Source organism: Ahaetulla prasina, chromosome 1 (assembly GCF_028640845.1).
Source record: "Ahaetulla prasina isolate Xishuangbanna chromosome 1, ASM2864084v1, whole genome shotgun sequence".
NCBI classification, from domain to species: domain Eukaryota; kingdom Metazoa; phylum Chordata; class Lepidosauria; order Squamata; family Colubridae; genus Ahaetulla; species Ahaetulla prasina.
In genome coordinates, this window is record NC_080539.1 from 271,017,437 (window position 1) to 271,035,730 (window position 18,294).

General features: G+C 40.2%; 1 protein-coding gene across 2 annotated transcripts in view; it reads right to left on the reverse strand.

Moving 5' to 3' along the window:
• The window catches only part of LMO1 (LIM domain only 1), a 144,701-nt gene that overhangs the window by 44,352 nt on the left and 82,055 nt on the right, over nucleotides 1–18,294 (reverse strand). For both annotated transcript variants that reach the window (XM_058165933.1, XM_058166007.1), the window contains exon 2: nucleotides 13,136–13,349. In XM_058165933.1, coding sequence (XP_058021916.1) covers nucleotides 13,136–13,349 — 214 coding nt within the window. The remainder of the gene's footprint in view (nucleotides 1–13,135; nucleotides 13,350–18,294) is intronic.

The following is an 18,294-nucleotide window of genomic DNA, read 5'->3' on the forward strand; positions in this document are numbered from 1 at the left end:
CACTGAACATCTATGTCAATGATGGCAAACTTGTGCTGGCCTGCGTGCCGAAAGTGACACGTGAAACCATCCCACGAGGTATTCCTGGCTCTGCTGGCCTTCATGCGCGTGGGAGCGCCGATACCCGTAAGAGCGGCTGTCCATCATGCATGCGCAAACTGGCACCCGAACACCCGGATACTGGCATGGAAGCACGCCTGCTGAACAGCTGGTCATCGCACATGCGCGTGACGTCAGCATGGAAGATCGGGTGCCGGCCTGTGCATGTGTGATGGAACACTGCTCTTCCGGGTTCTGCCACTCCTGCATGCGCGATGGCCAGCTGACTGGTGCGTGTGTGATCACAGGAATGCAGAATAGGAGCCAGTAAGGCCACACATTCTTCATGGGATGGTTTTGCGTGCCATTTCCAGCACGCGTGCCATAGGTTCACCGACACTGACCTATGTGATGTCAGGTCCAGATATTGGTTTAAGATCAGGGACAGCAAGGCTGTAGCCCATTTGCAGCTCTGGAAGCTCCCTAGGTGATTTGGGGCCAGTCACTCCCTTTCAACCCAACTCGTAAGTCTATTGTGAAGAAGAAAAAACATGTCTATTGACTTGAGTTCCTCAATGAAAGAGGAGATATAGATTTAACAATAGTAATCTAAATTCAATGAATAAGCAAACTCATCATCTTAAAACAGGATAGGAGAAAAGCAACTTCCCAAGGATGCCAGAAAAAGATCTGTCCCAAAAGTGCTTTTTCCAAAAGGCAACTGGACTTCCTTGGAAAAAGAGGCTGGGAGAATCCTACCTGAAAACTTCAATTCATCTGTCAGACATATGATAAACTGCATATTTATAAAGGAATACTGCAGGTAACTATACATAGAAAATTCCTGAAAGATTCCTAACTCCCACAAAAAATTCCGAGGTGGCACAACAGTTAGGAGGGACACTTCCTCTATTTTGTCTTGGCTACACTGATTATCCTGCACCTTCATTAAACCTTGATCCAACCTCACCATAAATATAGTATACAACAAGTGTTCTCATCAGCATCAACAACTGTTGTATCAAATGTTTTCTTCGTGCAGATAACTCAGGTTAGCATCCCTGAGTACCAAATGACCATCGTCACCACCATTTGTTTCACAACATTCTGTCTCAAGCTGCTTGATATTTTGTAAGTGTTACACCACATTTGCAGTCTTCACATCGATAACAGTTTTATGCTAACATCTTGTAACTTAAAATCAGTATATGTGCCTGCTTGTGTGAATCTTTTACAGTTTGAGAAAACAGACTTGGATTTCATAGGGGACTCTTTCATTCTCATACTGAGTGAGGCAAATAAAATGATGCTCTAGTAATGTGACAGTGAAATATTAAAGCAGGCATGCACATGACCTTTGAGTGGTACAGGAAAGAGCCCCTTCCAATATAATTGAGGGCAGGGGCATCATGAAAGGGCAAAAAAGTCAAGATAGCGGCTACAGCTGTTTGCTCAAACCATGTGTGATGCACATTAAAAACAAGTGGGTCATCAGTTGAGCAGTTGCTGTGTGATCCTGCCTTTTTTTGGTCTTTCTGAGAATGCCCCTGTGTGGGATGAAAAACAAAGATTAAGTTTAATTTGCTTTAACTTATTTTAAAATATTGAATGGTTATCATATATTTTAATAATATCATCTTCTGCAATATGAAAGAAATATCTTTTGCTGGCGACTGCCGGAGTTTATGATGACTACTTCCTATTGCAGGGGTCCCCAAACTTGGCAGCTTTCAGACTTGTGGACTTCAACTCCCAGAATTCTCCAGACAGCATAGCGAGAATTCTGAGAGTTGGAGTCCACAAGTCTTAAAGCTGCCAAGTTTGAAGACTTCTGTCCTATTGTAAGGGGAGGATGCATGGAACTCTGAAACAATGGATGTGGAACTCATCCGCCCCCTTCAAAAACCAGAGCTTTCCCTCTGGTTTTCTTAACTGCCCTGTCATTGCTGTCAGCTCCCTAAACAAGGAACATGAAACATAAAATCAAGTTGAAGTGTGAAAAATCTATGCAGGTGGGTGGGAGAAACGATGAGTGAAGTGGGATTTTACTTGCTGAAAAAGCATCTAAGTACTCAAATAAAAATTTTGGTGGCATTCATGATAACTGTTTACATCCTTAAGGTCAAGAACCATTTCAAAAGCATTTATTGGGGGGGGGCAGTGCCTGTGCCAATTTATGCTAATGTAGCAGATCTGAAAGGCTGGCTTTTGATGGCCCCTGTAAGAAATAGCAAAAAAAATATTCATAACATTCATAAAGGCACTAGACAGAGTCCAGAAAATGTTTCTTGTGACTAGTGGAATGGGACTAGGTTGTGATTAACATTTGATGTCAGAGAGTCTCAACTGTGACAAACATTGCTGGATTAGGCAACCATAGCTAATAATCAACTAACCATTATTCCATTTAATAGCTAAAACGCTTTGCAAATGATGCACCAATGAAGGGAAAGGAATTGTGAATATTCTGGGTAACAATGGAGTCAGAACTTACGCATCTCTCACTTTTTAGAAAATCTAAAATTTTTCCCTACCGGTTCTGTGGGCGTGGCTTAATTGGTGGGAGTGGCTTGGTGGCTTGGAAACATACCGGTCTACCAGGCTTGCTTTAGTCTAGCAGAGCCATACCGGTCTACTTGCCATTTTTGGAAGCACACCGATCTACCTTCTTTAAAAATAGAGGCACCGGTCTACTAGCCACCTACAGCGCTGATCAGCTGTAGTGCGGCCCTTTGAAGCGCCATGGCAGTCATTTAAAGCTGTCTGCAGCTATATCACCACCGAGAGCTTCAGGGACAGAGAAGAGGAACAGCAAGGCATGGGCGGTGGGGGGGGTAGGGATTTTTGCTACCGGTTCTCCGAACTACCTGCCCCCATCGCTACTGGATCGCATGATCCGATCCAAACCGGCAGCATTTACCCCTGCTCTCACCCAAGGGTGTCTTGGGGCATCCTCCTCATAAAGAACGTATCAAGGAAAGTTTGCTCTTCCTTATTACTCCTTTGTAATAGTTAAATCTGAGAACCAGCATAATTTAAGATGGCTGTGTGACACTTTGAAGAAATACTTTGCTTTGCACAAAGATCTAATGAAACAGTGCAATCCGTGACATTTCTGTGGAAGAAGTTAGGCCTGGGGGGCATAAAACGGACATCTAAAATATCAAGCAGTAGACCAGGAAGTGGGGATGTATGTCTCTTGAGAAAAAGTGGATACTGGAAGGATGAGATTTTTTTCTTCTTCTTCCAGTCCAAGGAGAAGGATCAGAAATGGTGGCAATGTGTTTCTCTACCATGCTGTGATGCAGAAGATAAGGCTTGGGGGATTTTTTAATATTATGTTTAAAATGAAATGAAAAGTCAGAGCTGAAGAAGCTTCTTGAGAGGGATCTTAGAGTCCTACTGGACAATCATTTAAATATGAGCCAGTTGTGTGCTGCAGCTGCCAAAAAAGCCAACACAGTTCTAGGCTGCATAAACAGAGGGATAGAATCAAGATCATAATGCCTTGGTAAGGCCACACTTGGAATACTGCATTCATTTTTGGTCGCCATGATGTAAAAAAGATTGTTGAGACTCTAGAAAAGAGTGCAGAGAAGAGCAACAAAGATGATTAGGGGGACTGGAGGCTAAAACATATGAAGAACAGTTGCTGAATTGGGTATGTCTAGTTTAATGAAAAGAAGGACTAGGGTGACATGATAGCAGTGTTCCAATATCTCAGAGGCTGCGACAAAGAAGATTGTTCTATTCTCCAAAGCACCGAAGGGCAGGACAAGAAGCAATGGGTAGAAACTAAACTAGGAGAGAAGCAACCTAGAACTAAGGAGACATTTCCTGACCATTAGAACAATTAAACAGTAGAACAACTTGCCTCCAGAAGTTGTAAATGCTCCCACACTGGAAGTTTTAAAGAAGAGATTGGACTACCATTTGTCTGAAATGGTATAGGGGTTTCCTGCCTAAGCAGGGGGTTGGACTAGAAGACCTCCAAGGTCCTTTCCAACTCTGTTTTTCTATTTTTATTTCTATTTTTGTACACTGTCCCTGTCCCTATTCCTGGACAATCCCAAAGGTGCTTTTTAAAGAGGCAACTAGATTTTCGGGTTTTTCTTTGAAGATGTTTCGCTTCTCATCCATGAAACATCTTCAGCTCTGGCTGGATGATGGAGAATGGAAAGATTTATACTCCTTACAGACTGCTAGGCATTTGCGTTCTTTTAGCAAGTTGTTGAGGCCACCTGGTGGTTTATCTATGTCGTCAGGGTCCCCTGACTAGTGCAAATGGGGTGTGAAGCCTTATTGGAACTGTTGAATACTTCCATTCCTTACTATCCAGTCAGAGCTGAAGAAGCTTCTTGTATGAGAAGTGAAACATCTTTAAATAAAAACCAGAAAGTCCAGTTGCCTCTTGAAAAAAGCACCTTTGGGACAACCATGATCTGCCTGACTGAGAATCTCCCTAGAAATGAAAAACAATTTAATATGTCAAAGCTGTGCTATTAACAGCCTCATCCTGTATTGACAGCTGAATTGGTAAAACCAATATTCCAAGGAAAGAATGTCCAGGTAATGAAACAAAGGAACTGCTGTTTTGATAATCTAGAACAGGGATCTCCAACCTTGGTCCCTTTAAGACTTGTGGACTTCAACTCCCATTGTTCCTCAGCCAGCTTTGTTGGCCGAGGGACTCTGGGAGTTGAAGTCCACAAGTCTTAAAGGGACCAAGGTTGGAGACCCCTGATCTAGAACACTTGCCTCCTCCCAGGTCCCCACATTGAAAAACAGCTAATAAGAGAGTGACATGCTTGTGCACCATCCAAATAGACAGGGTGATTTGACTTCTGGTGAGGTCATGGTAAGTTAGAAATCTCTGAAGGAGTGAGGACAGCATTGTTACCAAAATTAGCAACCAAAACACAGATCCTGGCCAGTGAAATATCTCTGGAGGAAGAAGAGATCATGGGATTGCCTACATATACTCTGGATGACTGCTATTCATGAATAGGCTACAGAAATCATTTTGAAGTTGGCTGGTGAGTGGAGCAACTGGAAATCAAGGGCTACCAACTACACCACATTCATAATGTAGACTTTATGGACATAAAGCTCAGCCAGGCATAATTTCTTAATCACCTCTCAAGTTATCTTGCTATTTTTTCAAATATTAAGAACCGTCAGAATGGCAAGTTTGAGGCTTTCATTGGGAAAGTTTTCTTCAATCCTCAACAAAATAAGTTTTCAAGTACAAGTTTAAGGATTTAGCAGTTCTAGGGAATAAACAGCAAAAGGGTGATTTGAATGTTGTTTTTGGAAAGTTATAAATGGATTAAAGGTTTAGATGGGCTTGAAATGGGATTTTGAAATTAATTGAAAGAATCTTTCCTGTGGGAAATAGCTGATGTTTTGAAAAGTGGGGGAATGATAGAATGGGATTTTGAAAATTGGACACTAGAGGGAGCCAGAACAAAGTAAAGATTATAATTAAAAGAAAGAACACCTATTTGACCTGTTAACACAAAATGGAGCAAAGTATTTTTGGATATACTGAGGATATTTAAGAACAATGGACCTAGAAGATAATTTTAAGAATGTCTTTCATCATAAATAGACTGTGTGAGTATGTCATGGAAGAGAAACAAGTTAACTGCATAAGATGAAAATAGATTTAAAAAATGACTGGATACAAGAATGATCCAAAAATAAGATGAATTATTGGATATACAAAGAAAAACAGCTGATGTTTTAATAATTAAAAGGGACATACAATAAAAACTAGGACAGTGGCTTGAATATTTTGCCTATACTGGATTTACAAAGAAAACCTGTTAAACTGTTTTGGTGAGATTTGGTGAGATTTGGTGAGATGAGACAAGGGGGGGAAAAGAAATAAAGTTTTAGGACTTTATTTGAAGGCTTTAAAGACTAGGTTTGTTAAAAGTAAAGGGAAGTAATATAAAGTTGGAATAACTGATCAACTTTGAAATGTATTTTTATTTATTAGCTTTAATTTTGTACCCAGATCATTTAAACCTTCTTGCTGTTATGTTTGTTATATGGGTGACAAAAGTTCCAGGGTAAAAATTTAATAAATAAATAAATAGCTAAACATTAAACAGGCAATTCCTCAAGCAGCATATTTCAGGCAGTGAGAACCTAAACAGGAATGCAATAATTAACAAGAGCCGGCATGCCTTTATCACTCTCAAGCCATGCCAGGGTAATCTGTCTCTCTGGCTCTCTCCCTTTCTTTCCCTCTCTCTCCCTCTCCCTCCCTCCTTCCCTCTCTCTCTCTTTCCCTCCCTCCCTCCCTCCCTCTCTCTGACAGATTTGTTGTTTAAATCAGGATTTGGTTAGATGTTGGTTTAAGTAATTACTGTGTTATCTGTGAGTTGTGTTAGTGCAGGATTTTATTTTGGGACACAGCATTTTTATAGTGGAGAAGAATGTGTGGGTGAAAGTTAGAAGCCTGAGAAAAGTGAAAGGGAGCATTCCATGTAACTGTGAAGAGAATGGCTTGAGACTGTTGAGTGGGGGAGTGACGTTAGAGAAGCTTTGGACTGGCAGACCTAGAGAACATCAAACTGAAAGGAACTCCAGATCAGCTGGAAAACTGAAGCAGACCGTCTATCCTTAGAAGGTGATAAACTTGGCAGTAGGCACCATGGATAACTGCAAAATGATGAAAAGAACCATCATAGCTGCCATTAAGACCTGAGATGGAAGGCAGTGGTTGAGAATGTGTTGTGTTGTGTTGTGTTGTGTTGTGTTGTGTTGTGCTGTGCTGTGCTGTAGTGTAATGTAGTGTAGTGTAGTGTAGTGTAGTGTACTGGAATACCCGACACTGCTTCTGGACCACTTGTCCTTGCTTTAAATGTTAAGAGGAATAATGCACATTCTGTAAACCACAGACACCAGCTAGAGTGGCTGTTAAATTTACTGTCTGCCTAGCTGATCTTGAACCCCTGGGTCATTTCAATGCTGATACTTGAGTTTTCATAGCTTCTGGTTTTATGTGACTTTCATCTCTATGTTCTGAAGGAGAGTCCACTGTAGTTAATAAGTTCATGGCCTCCATGGGTTTGTACAAATCAGATAGCCCAACACAGAGGTACATACCTGATCTGGTTTTACTGCGGTATTGACATCCCTCCTTTGGCATGGTCAGATTACTTTCTGATCAAACTGAGGAACTCAGATCGAGTTTAATTAAGCCGGTATCCTGCTTGAGGAGTCAAAGCACATAAGTGGAAGACTAAAAGTGGACACGACTGAGCATTAATAATGTCTATGGAGATTCTCAGTCATCCAAGCCATGGTTGTCCCAAAGGTGCTTTTCCAAGAGGCAACTGGACTTTCTGAGTTTTTTTTTTAAAGATGTTTAGCTTCTCATCCAAGAAGCTCCAGTTGTCTCTTGTCTCTTGAAAAAGCACCTTTGGAATAACAGCAACATTAGTTCAAACATATATGGGCAGCGTAGTTTCAATTCCTCGCCACATTTATTGTGTCTCGTTGTTTGTCCCTGTTCAGAATCGTTCAGACCTTTCTAAAGAAGGATGGCTGGGATAAAATGTTTAATATTAAACTTTTAAAGAGGCAGTGGTGTGCCCTCTTTCTGGATGCAGTTCATAGCCAGTCTCCCCCACTTCTGAACTTAGGAAATAGTCATTCTGGTAGACAAATTTCACCGGGGCAAAAATGCAGCAAGTGTACTCCTCTTCATCCTAATAAACCTCTTAACAGCATTTGATATATCATCATTAAAAGATACCATTTTGGATTTGTCGTTGGTGCAGGTCATGCAGATGGTACAAAATGTGACAGACAAACTACTTCTAAACTACTAATAGATCAGATCTACTATTTGATAAGAACAATAAAACTATACTCACTACATTAATTATCAGTAAGCTTCAGGGTTCAATTTTGTTGCTGTGAAGTCATGTCTGACCCATCGCAACCCCATGGACAACGTTCCTCCACGCCTTCCTGTCCTCCACCATCCTCTGGAGTCCATTTAAGCTCATGCCTACTGCTTCAGTGACTCCATCCAGCCACCTCGTTCTCTGTCATCCCATTCTTCTTTTGCTCTCAATCTTTCCCAGCATTAGGCTCTTCTCCAGTGAGTCCTTCCTTCTCATTAGGTGGCCAAAGTATTTCAGTTTCATCTTCAGGATCTGGCCTTCCAAAGAGCAGTCAGGGTTGATCTCCTCTAGGACTGACTTGTTTGTTCGCCTTGCAGTCCAAGGGACGCTCAGGAGTCTTCTCCAGCACCAGAGTTCAAAGGCCTCAATTCTTTGGCGATCAGCCTTTCTTATGGTCCAACTTTCAAAGCTATACATTGCAACTGGGAAAACCATAGCCTTGACTATACACACTTTTGTTGGCAGGGTGATGTCTCTGTTTTTTATCACCTGAATGTAGGAAGGCAGTGGGAAGAGCTACAGCAAGGGCAACAGTCAGGTAACAGAATAGAATAGAATAGAATAGAATTTTTTTATTGGCCAAGTGTGATTGGACACACAACAGGCCGCCTTAGCTTGCAAAAGTAATTTGGCAAATGTCCCAGAAGGGATCTTCCCTCATTTCATGCATTATAAAATGATAAGGAACAAATATACTTTTAGACTTGCAAGATTCTGTTAATGTAACTAATAAAATCTAATTTCATTCCTTTCTGTCTGGACTACCTTGTAAGGCTGACACCTATTAAAGGGATCAGAGGGTGAGGGCTTAATTTAGCAGACTGTCATCCTCCAGTTTCCATACGCAGTCAATCACCTGAGACTGTTCAACTAGCCATCAGCTGGAGCAGGTGAGAGAGGAGTGAACTCATCAGGATCTGACCATCCTGGAAGAAGATGGAGCCCAAGGACATTCTAAGAAACCTGGAGAGCCAAGCAGCCACCAACAGTTCCCCACTTATAACTGCATCCTGAGAGCCGAGGTGGCGCAGTGGATAGAGTACAGTACTGCAGGCTACTTCAGCTGACAGCTAGCTACAGTTTGGCAGTTTAAATCTTTTTTATATATATTTTGTCACAACAGTATACACAAGCATCAACATAAATCAACAAAATATCATATAAGTATATATATGAGCAAAAGTATCTAATAATTGTATTAATTTGATATAATGAAAGGAAACATTAGGACAAGAATGGTAGGCACTTTTGTGCTCTTATGCACGCCCCTTATAGTCCTCTTAGGAATGGGGTGAGGTCAATGGTAGACAGTTTTTGGTTAAAGCTTTTGGGAGTTTGAGAAGAGACCACAGAGTCAGGCAGTGTGTTCCAAGCATTAACAACTCTGTTACAGTTATATTTTCTGCAATCAAGATTGAAGTGGTTAACATTAAGTTTGAATCTATTGTTTGCTCTTGTATTATTGCGATTGAAGCTGAAGTAGTCTTTAACAGGAAGGACATTGCAATAGATGATTTTGTGTGTTAAACACAGGTCATGTCGGAGTCGGCGGAGTTCTAAATTTTCTAATCCCAGGATTTCAAGTCTGGTGGTGTAAGGTATTTTGTTGTTTTCAGAGGAGCGGAGAACTCTTCTTGTAAAATATTGTAAAATCTCACTGGCTCAAGGTTGACTCAGCCTTCCATCCTTCTGAGGTGGGTAAAATGAGGACCCAGATTGTTGGGGGCAATATGCTGACTCTGTAAACGGCTTAGAGAGGGCTGTAAAAGCGCTATGAATATAAGTAAGTGTTATTGCTATTGCATCAACGTTAGATTCATATTCCTGTGTCTTTGATCTATGCTTATATCCTTAACCTTGGCTCTTCAACCCTGACTGGTTAACCAACTTCTTGGTGACTGGACTACTGTATGCTTCTATCTCGGAACCCAGGTTCTATTGTGGACTGAGGTTTCTATTTATTTAGCTTTCAGACAAGTCCTTGTTTCTGCAATGCGTGCGCATTCTCTCAAGCTAGCTCTCTTCTTGCCTTGTGTGTGACTGGTTGTTACTCAGTAGATGAACATGTGTACATTATGATGTAGCTGTTAAAAAGGCAAATACTACTTTGAGATGTATTAGCGGGACACAGAGTTTAGATTACAGAACAAAATATCCTATTCTAGTCTAGCTTGTCAGGGCTTGTTGGAACAATGGCTACAGCTATGGGTACCATCTGCAAAGGATATTGATAAACTAAAATAAGTTCAGAAGACTGCCACCAAGATGATGAAGAAACTAGAAATCATGTCCTGTGAGGAAAAAACAATTGCTACCAACCTGCCTTCCATTGAAGACTTGAATACTGCACGAGTCAAAAAGAGGGCTGTGAAAATATTTACAGACCCCTCACATTCTGGACATAAATTGTTTCAACTCCTACCCTCAAAACAACGCTATTGAGCACTGCACACCAGAACAACTAGACACAAGAACAGTTTTTTCCCAAATGTCATCACTCTGCTAAACAAATAATTCCCTCAACACTCTCAAACTATTTAATAAGTCTGCACTACTATTAATCTTGTAATCGTTCTTATTACCCATCTCCTTCCACTAATGACTGTATGACTGTAACTTTTTTGCTTATATCCTTATGATTTATATTGACTGTTTCCTAATATGATTTGATTGCTTATTTGTGCCCTATGACTTATCATTAAGTGTTGTACCTTATGATTCTTGACAAATGTATCTTTCATGTACACTGAGAGCATATGCACCAAAGACAAATTCCTTGTGTGTCCAATCAAACTTGTCCAATAAAATTCTATTCTATTCTATTCTATTCTATTCTATTCTGTTCTGTTCTGTTCTATTCTATTCTATTCTATTCTATTCTATTCTATTCTATTCTATTCTATTCTATTCTATTCTATTCTATTCTATTCTATTCTTAAAGAAACTTAATAGAGTTGGTTTCCAGAAAAGAAGACCAAGAAAAGATACGATGAAATCTTCAAATATCTGAAGGCTGTCAAAAACAAGAGAGAGTAAATATAAATGTTGATGCCCCAGAAAGTGGACCAGAACCGATGGATTGGAAATATAGCAAAGAAAATTTGGGTTGGATATCAGGCAGAATTTCCTGAGGGCAAGAGCTGTCAAGGGGATGGTTGCCTCATAAAATGGTGTGTTCCCCTTCACTGGATGTCTTCAGAGTCTGAGTAGCCAGCTGTTGAAAATGCTTTGGCAGATTCTACACTGAGAAAAGATTGTTTTATGAACTCTGAGGTCACTTCCAACTATGTAGTGGTGAAATGGATTTTATGGTGCTATTTTAAAAGGTCATTTTATTATCTGGCAAATCTACTCTGTTCCCCCTAATGCTTTCACAATTTAATTTTACGTAATTCTAATCAACAAGGCTGAAAAGAATTCCATTATAAATTCCACCGGTAGCCAGCAGATCCATCTGTCCATCTGCATTACTGTCAGCAGATCCATGGTAGGAAAATCTGATAGGAAAAAGAGCTTCTACTTCTCAAAGTACACGTAGCCATCAGACGTGCACAGATCTTTTTGAAGCAATAAAGGACAAGACTTTTATCAACTTTCTAATTTTTAAAAAATATTACAAATCTCATCAGATCCTGGGTCAATCTGATTTATTCTTCAATGGATTGAAATAATAAATACATATAAAATTGTCACCCTAAGCAGATTGTTAAATGTTCCCTGATCTGTTATCATCTTACTGAGTTCAGTGCGACTTATTCTAAGTAAAAATGTTTAGGAACACAATCTTCGTATATACCATCAAACTGTATGGATATTTTATACATGTTTTTCCTTATTATTTGCAATTATTGTTTGCATTTCTATCCTGTTTGTCTTAATGTAGAAGGAAATTCAGTATTATTTCATGGCTGAGTTATGGCATTTCCACTGAGGTGTACCTTGATGTACTTTTTTATTATAACATTTATATATTTGTTTACTGAATCAGTTGAATTATTTTTGCTGAAATGAAATAGAAATTCTACTAATGAATCAAAGGAGGGGAAATTGCTATGTTCTACTGGCATCCCCCACATGCACATATACATAATCCCAGTAAATGGATAAATTTTCCAAAGCTCTATTAACAAAGCCATTTTTACCGATTTCACAATATTAATTTAAATAAGAGCTTCGGGAAGCCATTGAAGATAGCATTTCTAGGAAAATGCAAGCTACAGTTTAATTAAGAAAGGGATATATTGATTGCTATATAAAAGAGACATTTCTGCACAGAACATGTGCATAATTCAATCTTGTTTCAAGATGTTGAGTTTTGTATTATACTGAAAATAATTTTGTTAACAAACCAATTATTTCAGGAAGACTGCTTCAAGAGCTGATGCTATTGCTCTTTTGCAGAAAAATCTTTTTGATTACATCCTATAAAGAAATAACAAACCTTGACTCTCGCCCACATAGGGACAGATTAATTACATATTGGCAAGTCTGCACAACACGTACATTAGGTTAAAATGGGGCTAGGTAGATTGTGGTTCAGGGTATTGTACAAATCCGGCTATTATCATATCATATAGTTGAACCAGGCCATCCTCTTGAGCAGTGGTGGGTTCTACTTACCTTTACTACTGGTTCGCATGTGCAGATCACTTTTGATGATGTTCAGGTCAGTGGGAAGAGCCTCCTGCCAGTTTTACAACCGGTTCTATAGAACTGATCCAAACTGGAGGCAACCCACCATTGATCTTAAGCCATAATATGGTGAATTTCGAGGGGATGATGGTGAAGAAGCAGAGGTACAGCATATTAGGTCAACAAAGAAATTGTGTTTTATTAAGCCAGCTTTAGGATTTAGGAGTTGTGCAAAGGCCCTTTTTGTCCATTCACGAGATGAATATCCAAATAATTTCTCCCCATGGCCCTATCTGTCCTTTCCATTTCAGCAGGCATTCTGGGACTTGGCAAAAGCTAACAAGCTACATACCTTCAATCATTTACGTACCTTCCAGCTTGGCTTTGAGAAGATTAAGAACCCACACTGGACATCCTTTTGCTAACCTCCAAGTGGAAGTCTTATTCATACAGCTATATCTACTTTATGCAGCCAGAGCAAGGAAGCTAAGCTGAGTAAGATAATCATAGCCCAACCATATGCACACATGTACATTTACCTCAGGTAATCTCTGCGGCAGAGAATGAGATTGGCTTTTGTGTAAAGTGTTGATCCAACCTCTCCCAGGCGGCAGTCGCAGCAGGCACACTTTAAGCAATCCTCATGCCAGTACTTATCCAAGGCCTTCAGAAGGTAGCGGTCCTTGATCTTACGATTACAGCCGGCGCAGCCCTTCTGCTTTCCTTTTGGTTGCACCGATAACATTGGCACACCTAGGAATCAGAAAAAAGAGAGGGCCTATCAAATGAGGACGTTGCTGGGAAATTCTCCAAGCTGAAATTGGTGTCCTAAGCCAGGGGTCTCCAATCTTGATCCCTTTAAGACTTGTGGACTTCAACTCCCAGAGTCCCTCAGCCAGCAAAGCTGGCTGAGGAACTCTGGGAGTTGAAGTCCACAAGTCTTAAAGGGACCAAGGTTGGAGACCCCTGTCCTAAGCGGTCTTTCTAGGCAGTTTTGTTTAACTTTGGCTTTGTTTGCAAAGTGAGCAGAGAACCTGATCCTGGCAGCATGATCAATATTAGTTACAAAGGCATTCATATTTTCCCATCATAAAAAACTGGCTTATTACATCCAGATATTAAGGAATCTGTCTGTGCTACTAAACAAAGGAATTCTTATAGTACTTCCTATGAAACATTGTTGTCTTATTTTTATTTTATTTATTGTATTTATTTATTTTGTCAAGCATATATAAGATAACAGATATAAGTATAAACATGATTATGAATAGATGAAATGGATAGGAATAAAAGGGGACATTAGGACAGGGACGGTAGTGCGCTTATGCACACCCCTTACAAAGTGGTGAAATCCAAATTTTTTTACTACCGGTTCTGTGGGCGTGGCATGTCGGGCATGGTATTGCTTGGTGGGTGTGGTTTGGTGGGCGTGGCAGGGGAAGGATACTGCAAAATCTCCATTCCCACCCCACTCCAGGGGAAGGATATTGCAAAATCCCCATTCCCTCCCCACTCCTGGGGCCAGCCAGAGGTGGTATTTTCTGGTTCTCTGAACTACTCAAAATTTCCGCTACCAGTTCACCGAACTGCTCAAAATTTCCACAACCAGTTCTCCAGAACCTGTCAGAACCTGCTGGATTTCACCCCTGCCCTTACAGACCTCTTTGGAATGGGATAGGCTCAGCAGTAGACAATCTAAGGTTAAAGTTGTGAGGGTTTGGGGAAATAACCACAGAGTCAGGTAGTGCATTCCAGGCATTGACGACTCTGTTGCTGAAGTCGTATTTTCTGCAATTGAGTTTGGAGCGGTTTACCTTGAATTTGTATCTATTGTGTGCTCGTGTATGTTGCGGTTGAAGCTGAAGTAGTCATTGACAGGTAGGACATTGTATCAGATAATTTTATGTACTATGCTTAGGTCAGACCGAAGGCAGCATAGTTCTAACTTGTAACTTTTTTTGTAACTTGGTAATTTTGTAACTTGGTAATAATTCCATCTCTTCCTACTTATCAAAAATGTTATTTTACACACACACATACACACACAGATAGAGAGGCTTTGTATATACTAGATCCTGGTGTATGCTGATTGGACTGATCAGTTTACAGAGTCTGCAAATTGTGCCTGCAATGATTCTTCCTGATTGAAAACGATGGAAATACAAGTTCATAGTAGTCAAGAAAAAGCTAAAGTATTGGAGCAGCAAATGGCCACATTTCAGCTGAGGAGAATTTATTAGTTGAAAGAAAGTTAGTTCAGCAACAGAAACTGACAGCGAAAGCAACTTTCCATAAGAAAGACAATAAAACAGTGGAGTAAGGCCAGTGGGTAAGAGTGACAAGTTGAAAGACCAGACATAGAAGATAATTCTGGCATGCTAAAATTCAGAAACAATCTTCATGACCTTGTGAAAAGGAGATGGAAGATAGAACATGGAGGACAGGACAATGCTTCCTTAAATGGCAGAGAGGGAAAGCTAAAACATGGAAAAATAGGACAATGGTTTTCTAAAGAGCAGAGACAATGAAAATTTGCCCTGTAAGAAGACAATGAGAGTAGTTAATGATTCAGTGTTGTGAAGAATTGAAGCAAATATATGCCAACCATGGGTCTTCATGGGTCTCTGAAGTCTCTTTCCAAGAGCTACCAAGTCCATGGAGAATTGTCCTTTTCTACTAATATATAGGAGGTCACCAATACTGCAAAATAACAGTTACAACTATTTATCAGTTTGAAAATTTTAGAAAGAACCACAAGATACTCAGGTAATAATTCCCATTCATCCTTCCAAACTCTGGAACAGAACTGGAAAGAGAAAGAATAATGCAAGACAGCAACTCTTGACAAAAAATGATACTGATGGGATATATTTGGTTTCTGAGACCATGGGTTGTCTAGATCAGGGGTCTCCAACCTTCACAACTTTAAGCCTGGAGGACTTCAACTCCCAGAATTCTGGGAGTTGAAGTCCACCAGGCTTAAAGTGGCCAAGGTTGGGGACCCCTGATCTAGATGGATTGCACCTCATAAGAACTGGTAGGGATGTGCTTGATCAATGTATAGCAAGCTTGAGTAGAAAGTCCAGCAGAAGATGGAAACCAAAACTTAAAGTCTGAAATGAGGACTTAAGACAAAAACTACTGCACTGTAGAAATTGAGACCACTGATGAAATTAGGTCTCTTTAAACCGCTCAGTGAAACATGAGAAAGAACCTTGGTTCGTAAAGCTCACAGCCTTCATTTTTTATACACTAATACTCAAGAGTATGGGAAATGAGATTAGATTGACCTCTTAATACAGAAAAGGACATATGATTTAATAGTATAATGGAGACCTGATAGGATGACTCCCATGGCTGGAAATGAAGGATACAATTCATTTAAAAATGAGTGAAAGCAATAGAACAGAAGAAGGAAGAGTGTTGTATGCAAAAGTTTCTACTCGGAAATCCAAATGAATGAACTTGGTTGCAGGGAGGGTTAAATATGTGAAGGAACAAATGAAATTTATTTATTTATTTATAATTTAATTTCTATACCGCCCTTCTCCCGAAGGACTCAGGGCGGTTTACAGCCATATTTAAAAACACAAAATATAAACATCAAGTTTAAAACAGAATTAAGAACAAATATTTAATAGGCCGAATCAAGACTAAAACGGTCATAGACCAACTTAAAACCCATTTAAAATTTCAATTTAAAATTACGCTTAGGCCAATCCCACTCGATGAAATAATAAAGTCTTAAGTTCACGTTTGAAGGTCCAGAGGTCAGGGAGTTTGCGCAACCCCGGAGGCAGCTCATTCCAAAGGGCCGGTGCCGCCACAGAGAAGGCTCTCCCCCTGGGGGCCGCCAACCGACATTGTTTGGTCGACGGCACCCTGAGAAGGCCCACCCTGTGGGAGCACACAGGTCGTTGGGAGGCTATCAGTGGCAGAAGGCAGTCTCATAAATAGCCCAGTCCTAAGCCATGGAGTGCTTTAAAGGTGATAACCAGCACCTTGAATTGCACCCAGAAGGCTACCGGCAGCCAGTGCAGGCCGCGCACTGCCATTATTGGTGTCATCCAGCCAAAAGGATGTGGACGACGTCTTTCAAAAGCAAACTGCAGATCTGTGAAGGAGGCATAAAATCATAATGGTGAGATATTTTAATTACCCTTACATCTGTTGGGAGACAAACTCTACCTAGCATGGGTTTTTCGAAAAAAATTCCAGACAACTTTCTTCTCTAAAAGATGGAGGATGGCACAAGAGGATGAACTCCCCTTGATTTGTTTGTTTATTTTTTATTTTATTTATTTACTTGTCAAGAATGTATTAGGTAATAAATATAAATATGGATTGGATACATAAAATAGATACAAATAGAGGAAACATTAGGACAGGCACGGTAGGTACGCTGGTGCTCTTATGCGTGCCCCTTAAATTAAATTCATATTAAAATTATATTAAATTTATAGGGAGACTCCAAGCACACCCAAACTGCACTCTTAAACAGTTCCTCTCTCTATTCATACTGACCTGACTGTATGACTCTGTGGCTATTCTCGCTGTTAGGAAAATTCTATCAGAACCAGTGGTGAGAACTGGTTCTCTGCCCTAATGATTTCTTCCAACAACCAGTTTGCCAAACTGCTCAGAAAGTTAACAACTGGTTCTCCTGGAGTGGTGCGAACTGGCTGAATCCACCACTGATCAGGACCAAAATGTTCTGGCCATAACTTAAAAGGCATTTGGTCTGAATATCCATAATTGGTATAACATATATTGGTCTGTTATCCATAATTGGATAACAGCGTTCCTGTCAAACAGACAACAAGTGGTCAAAATAGGCAGTGCCCTATCAAATCCTGCTCCTGTCAATAGCGGTGTCCCCCAAGGCAGCGTTCTAGGACCAACACTCTTCATATTATACATTAACGATCTCTGTGACCATATTATAAGTAATTGTGTTCTCTTCACCGATGATGTTAAACTATTTAACACTACCAACAATATGGCTACCCTTCAAAAAGACCTTGACTTTGTGTCAGAATGGTCAAAAATTTGGCAACTCCAAATCTCAACCAGCAAATGCTCTGTCTTACACATTGAAAAAAAGAATCAGAACACTAAATACAAGCTCGATGGACATTACCTTGAAGATGACCCTCATCCCGTTAAAGACCTTGGAGTTTTCATGTCAAATGATTTAAGTGCCAAAGCCCACTGCAACTACATTGCAAAAAAAGGCTTTAAGAATTGTAAACTTAATCTTGCGCAGCTTCTTCTCCAGAAATATTACACTGCTAACCAGACCGTACAAAACATTTGCAAGACCAATTCTGGAATACAGCTCGCCTGTCTGGAACCCACACCTTATTTCTGACATTAATACAATTGAGTGTGTCCAGAAATATTTTACAAGAAGAGTTCTCCACTCCTCTGAATATAACAAAATACCTTATGCCACCAGACTTGAAATCCTGGGTTTAGAAAATTTAGAACTCCGCCGCCTTCGGCATGACCTGAGTTTAACTCATAGAATAATCTGTTCCAATGTCCTTCCTGCTGAAGACTACTTCAGCTACAATCGCAACAATACATGAGCACACAACAGATTTAAGCTTAATGTGAACCGCTCCAATCTTGATTGCAGAAAATATGACTTCAGAAACACAGTTGTTAATGCCTGGAATGCACTACCTGACTCTGT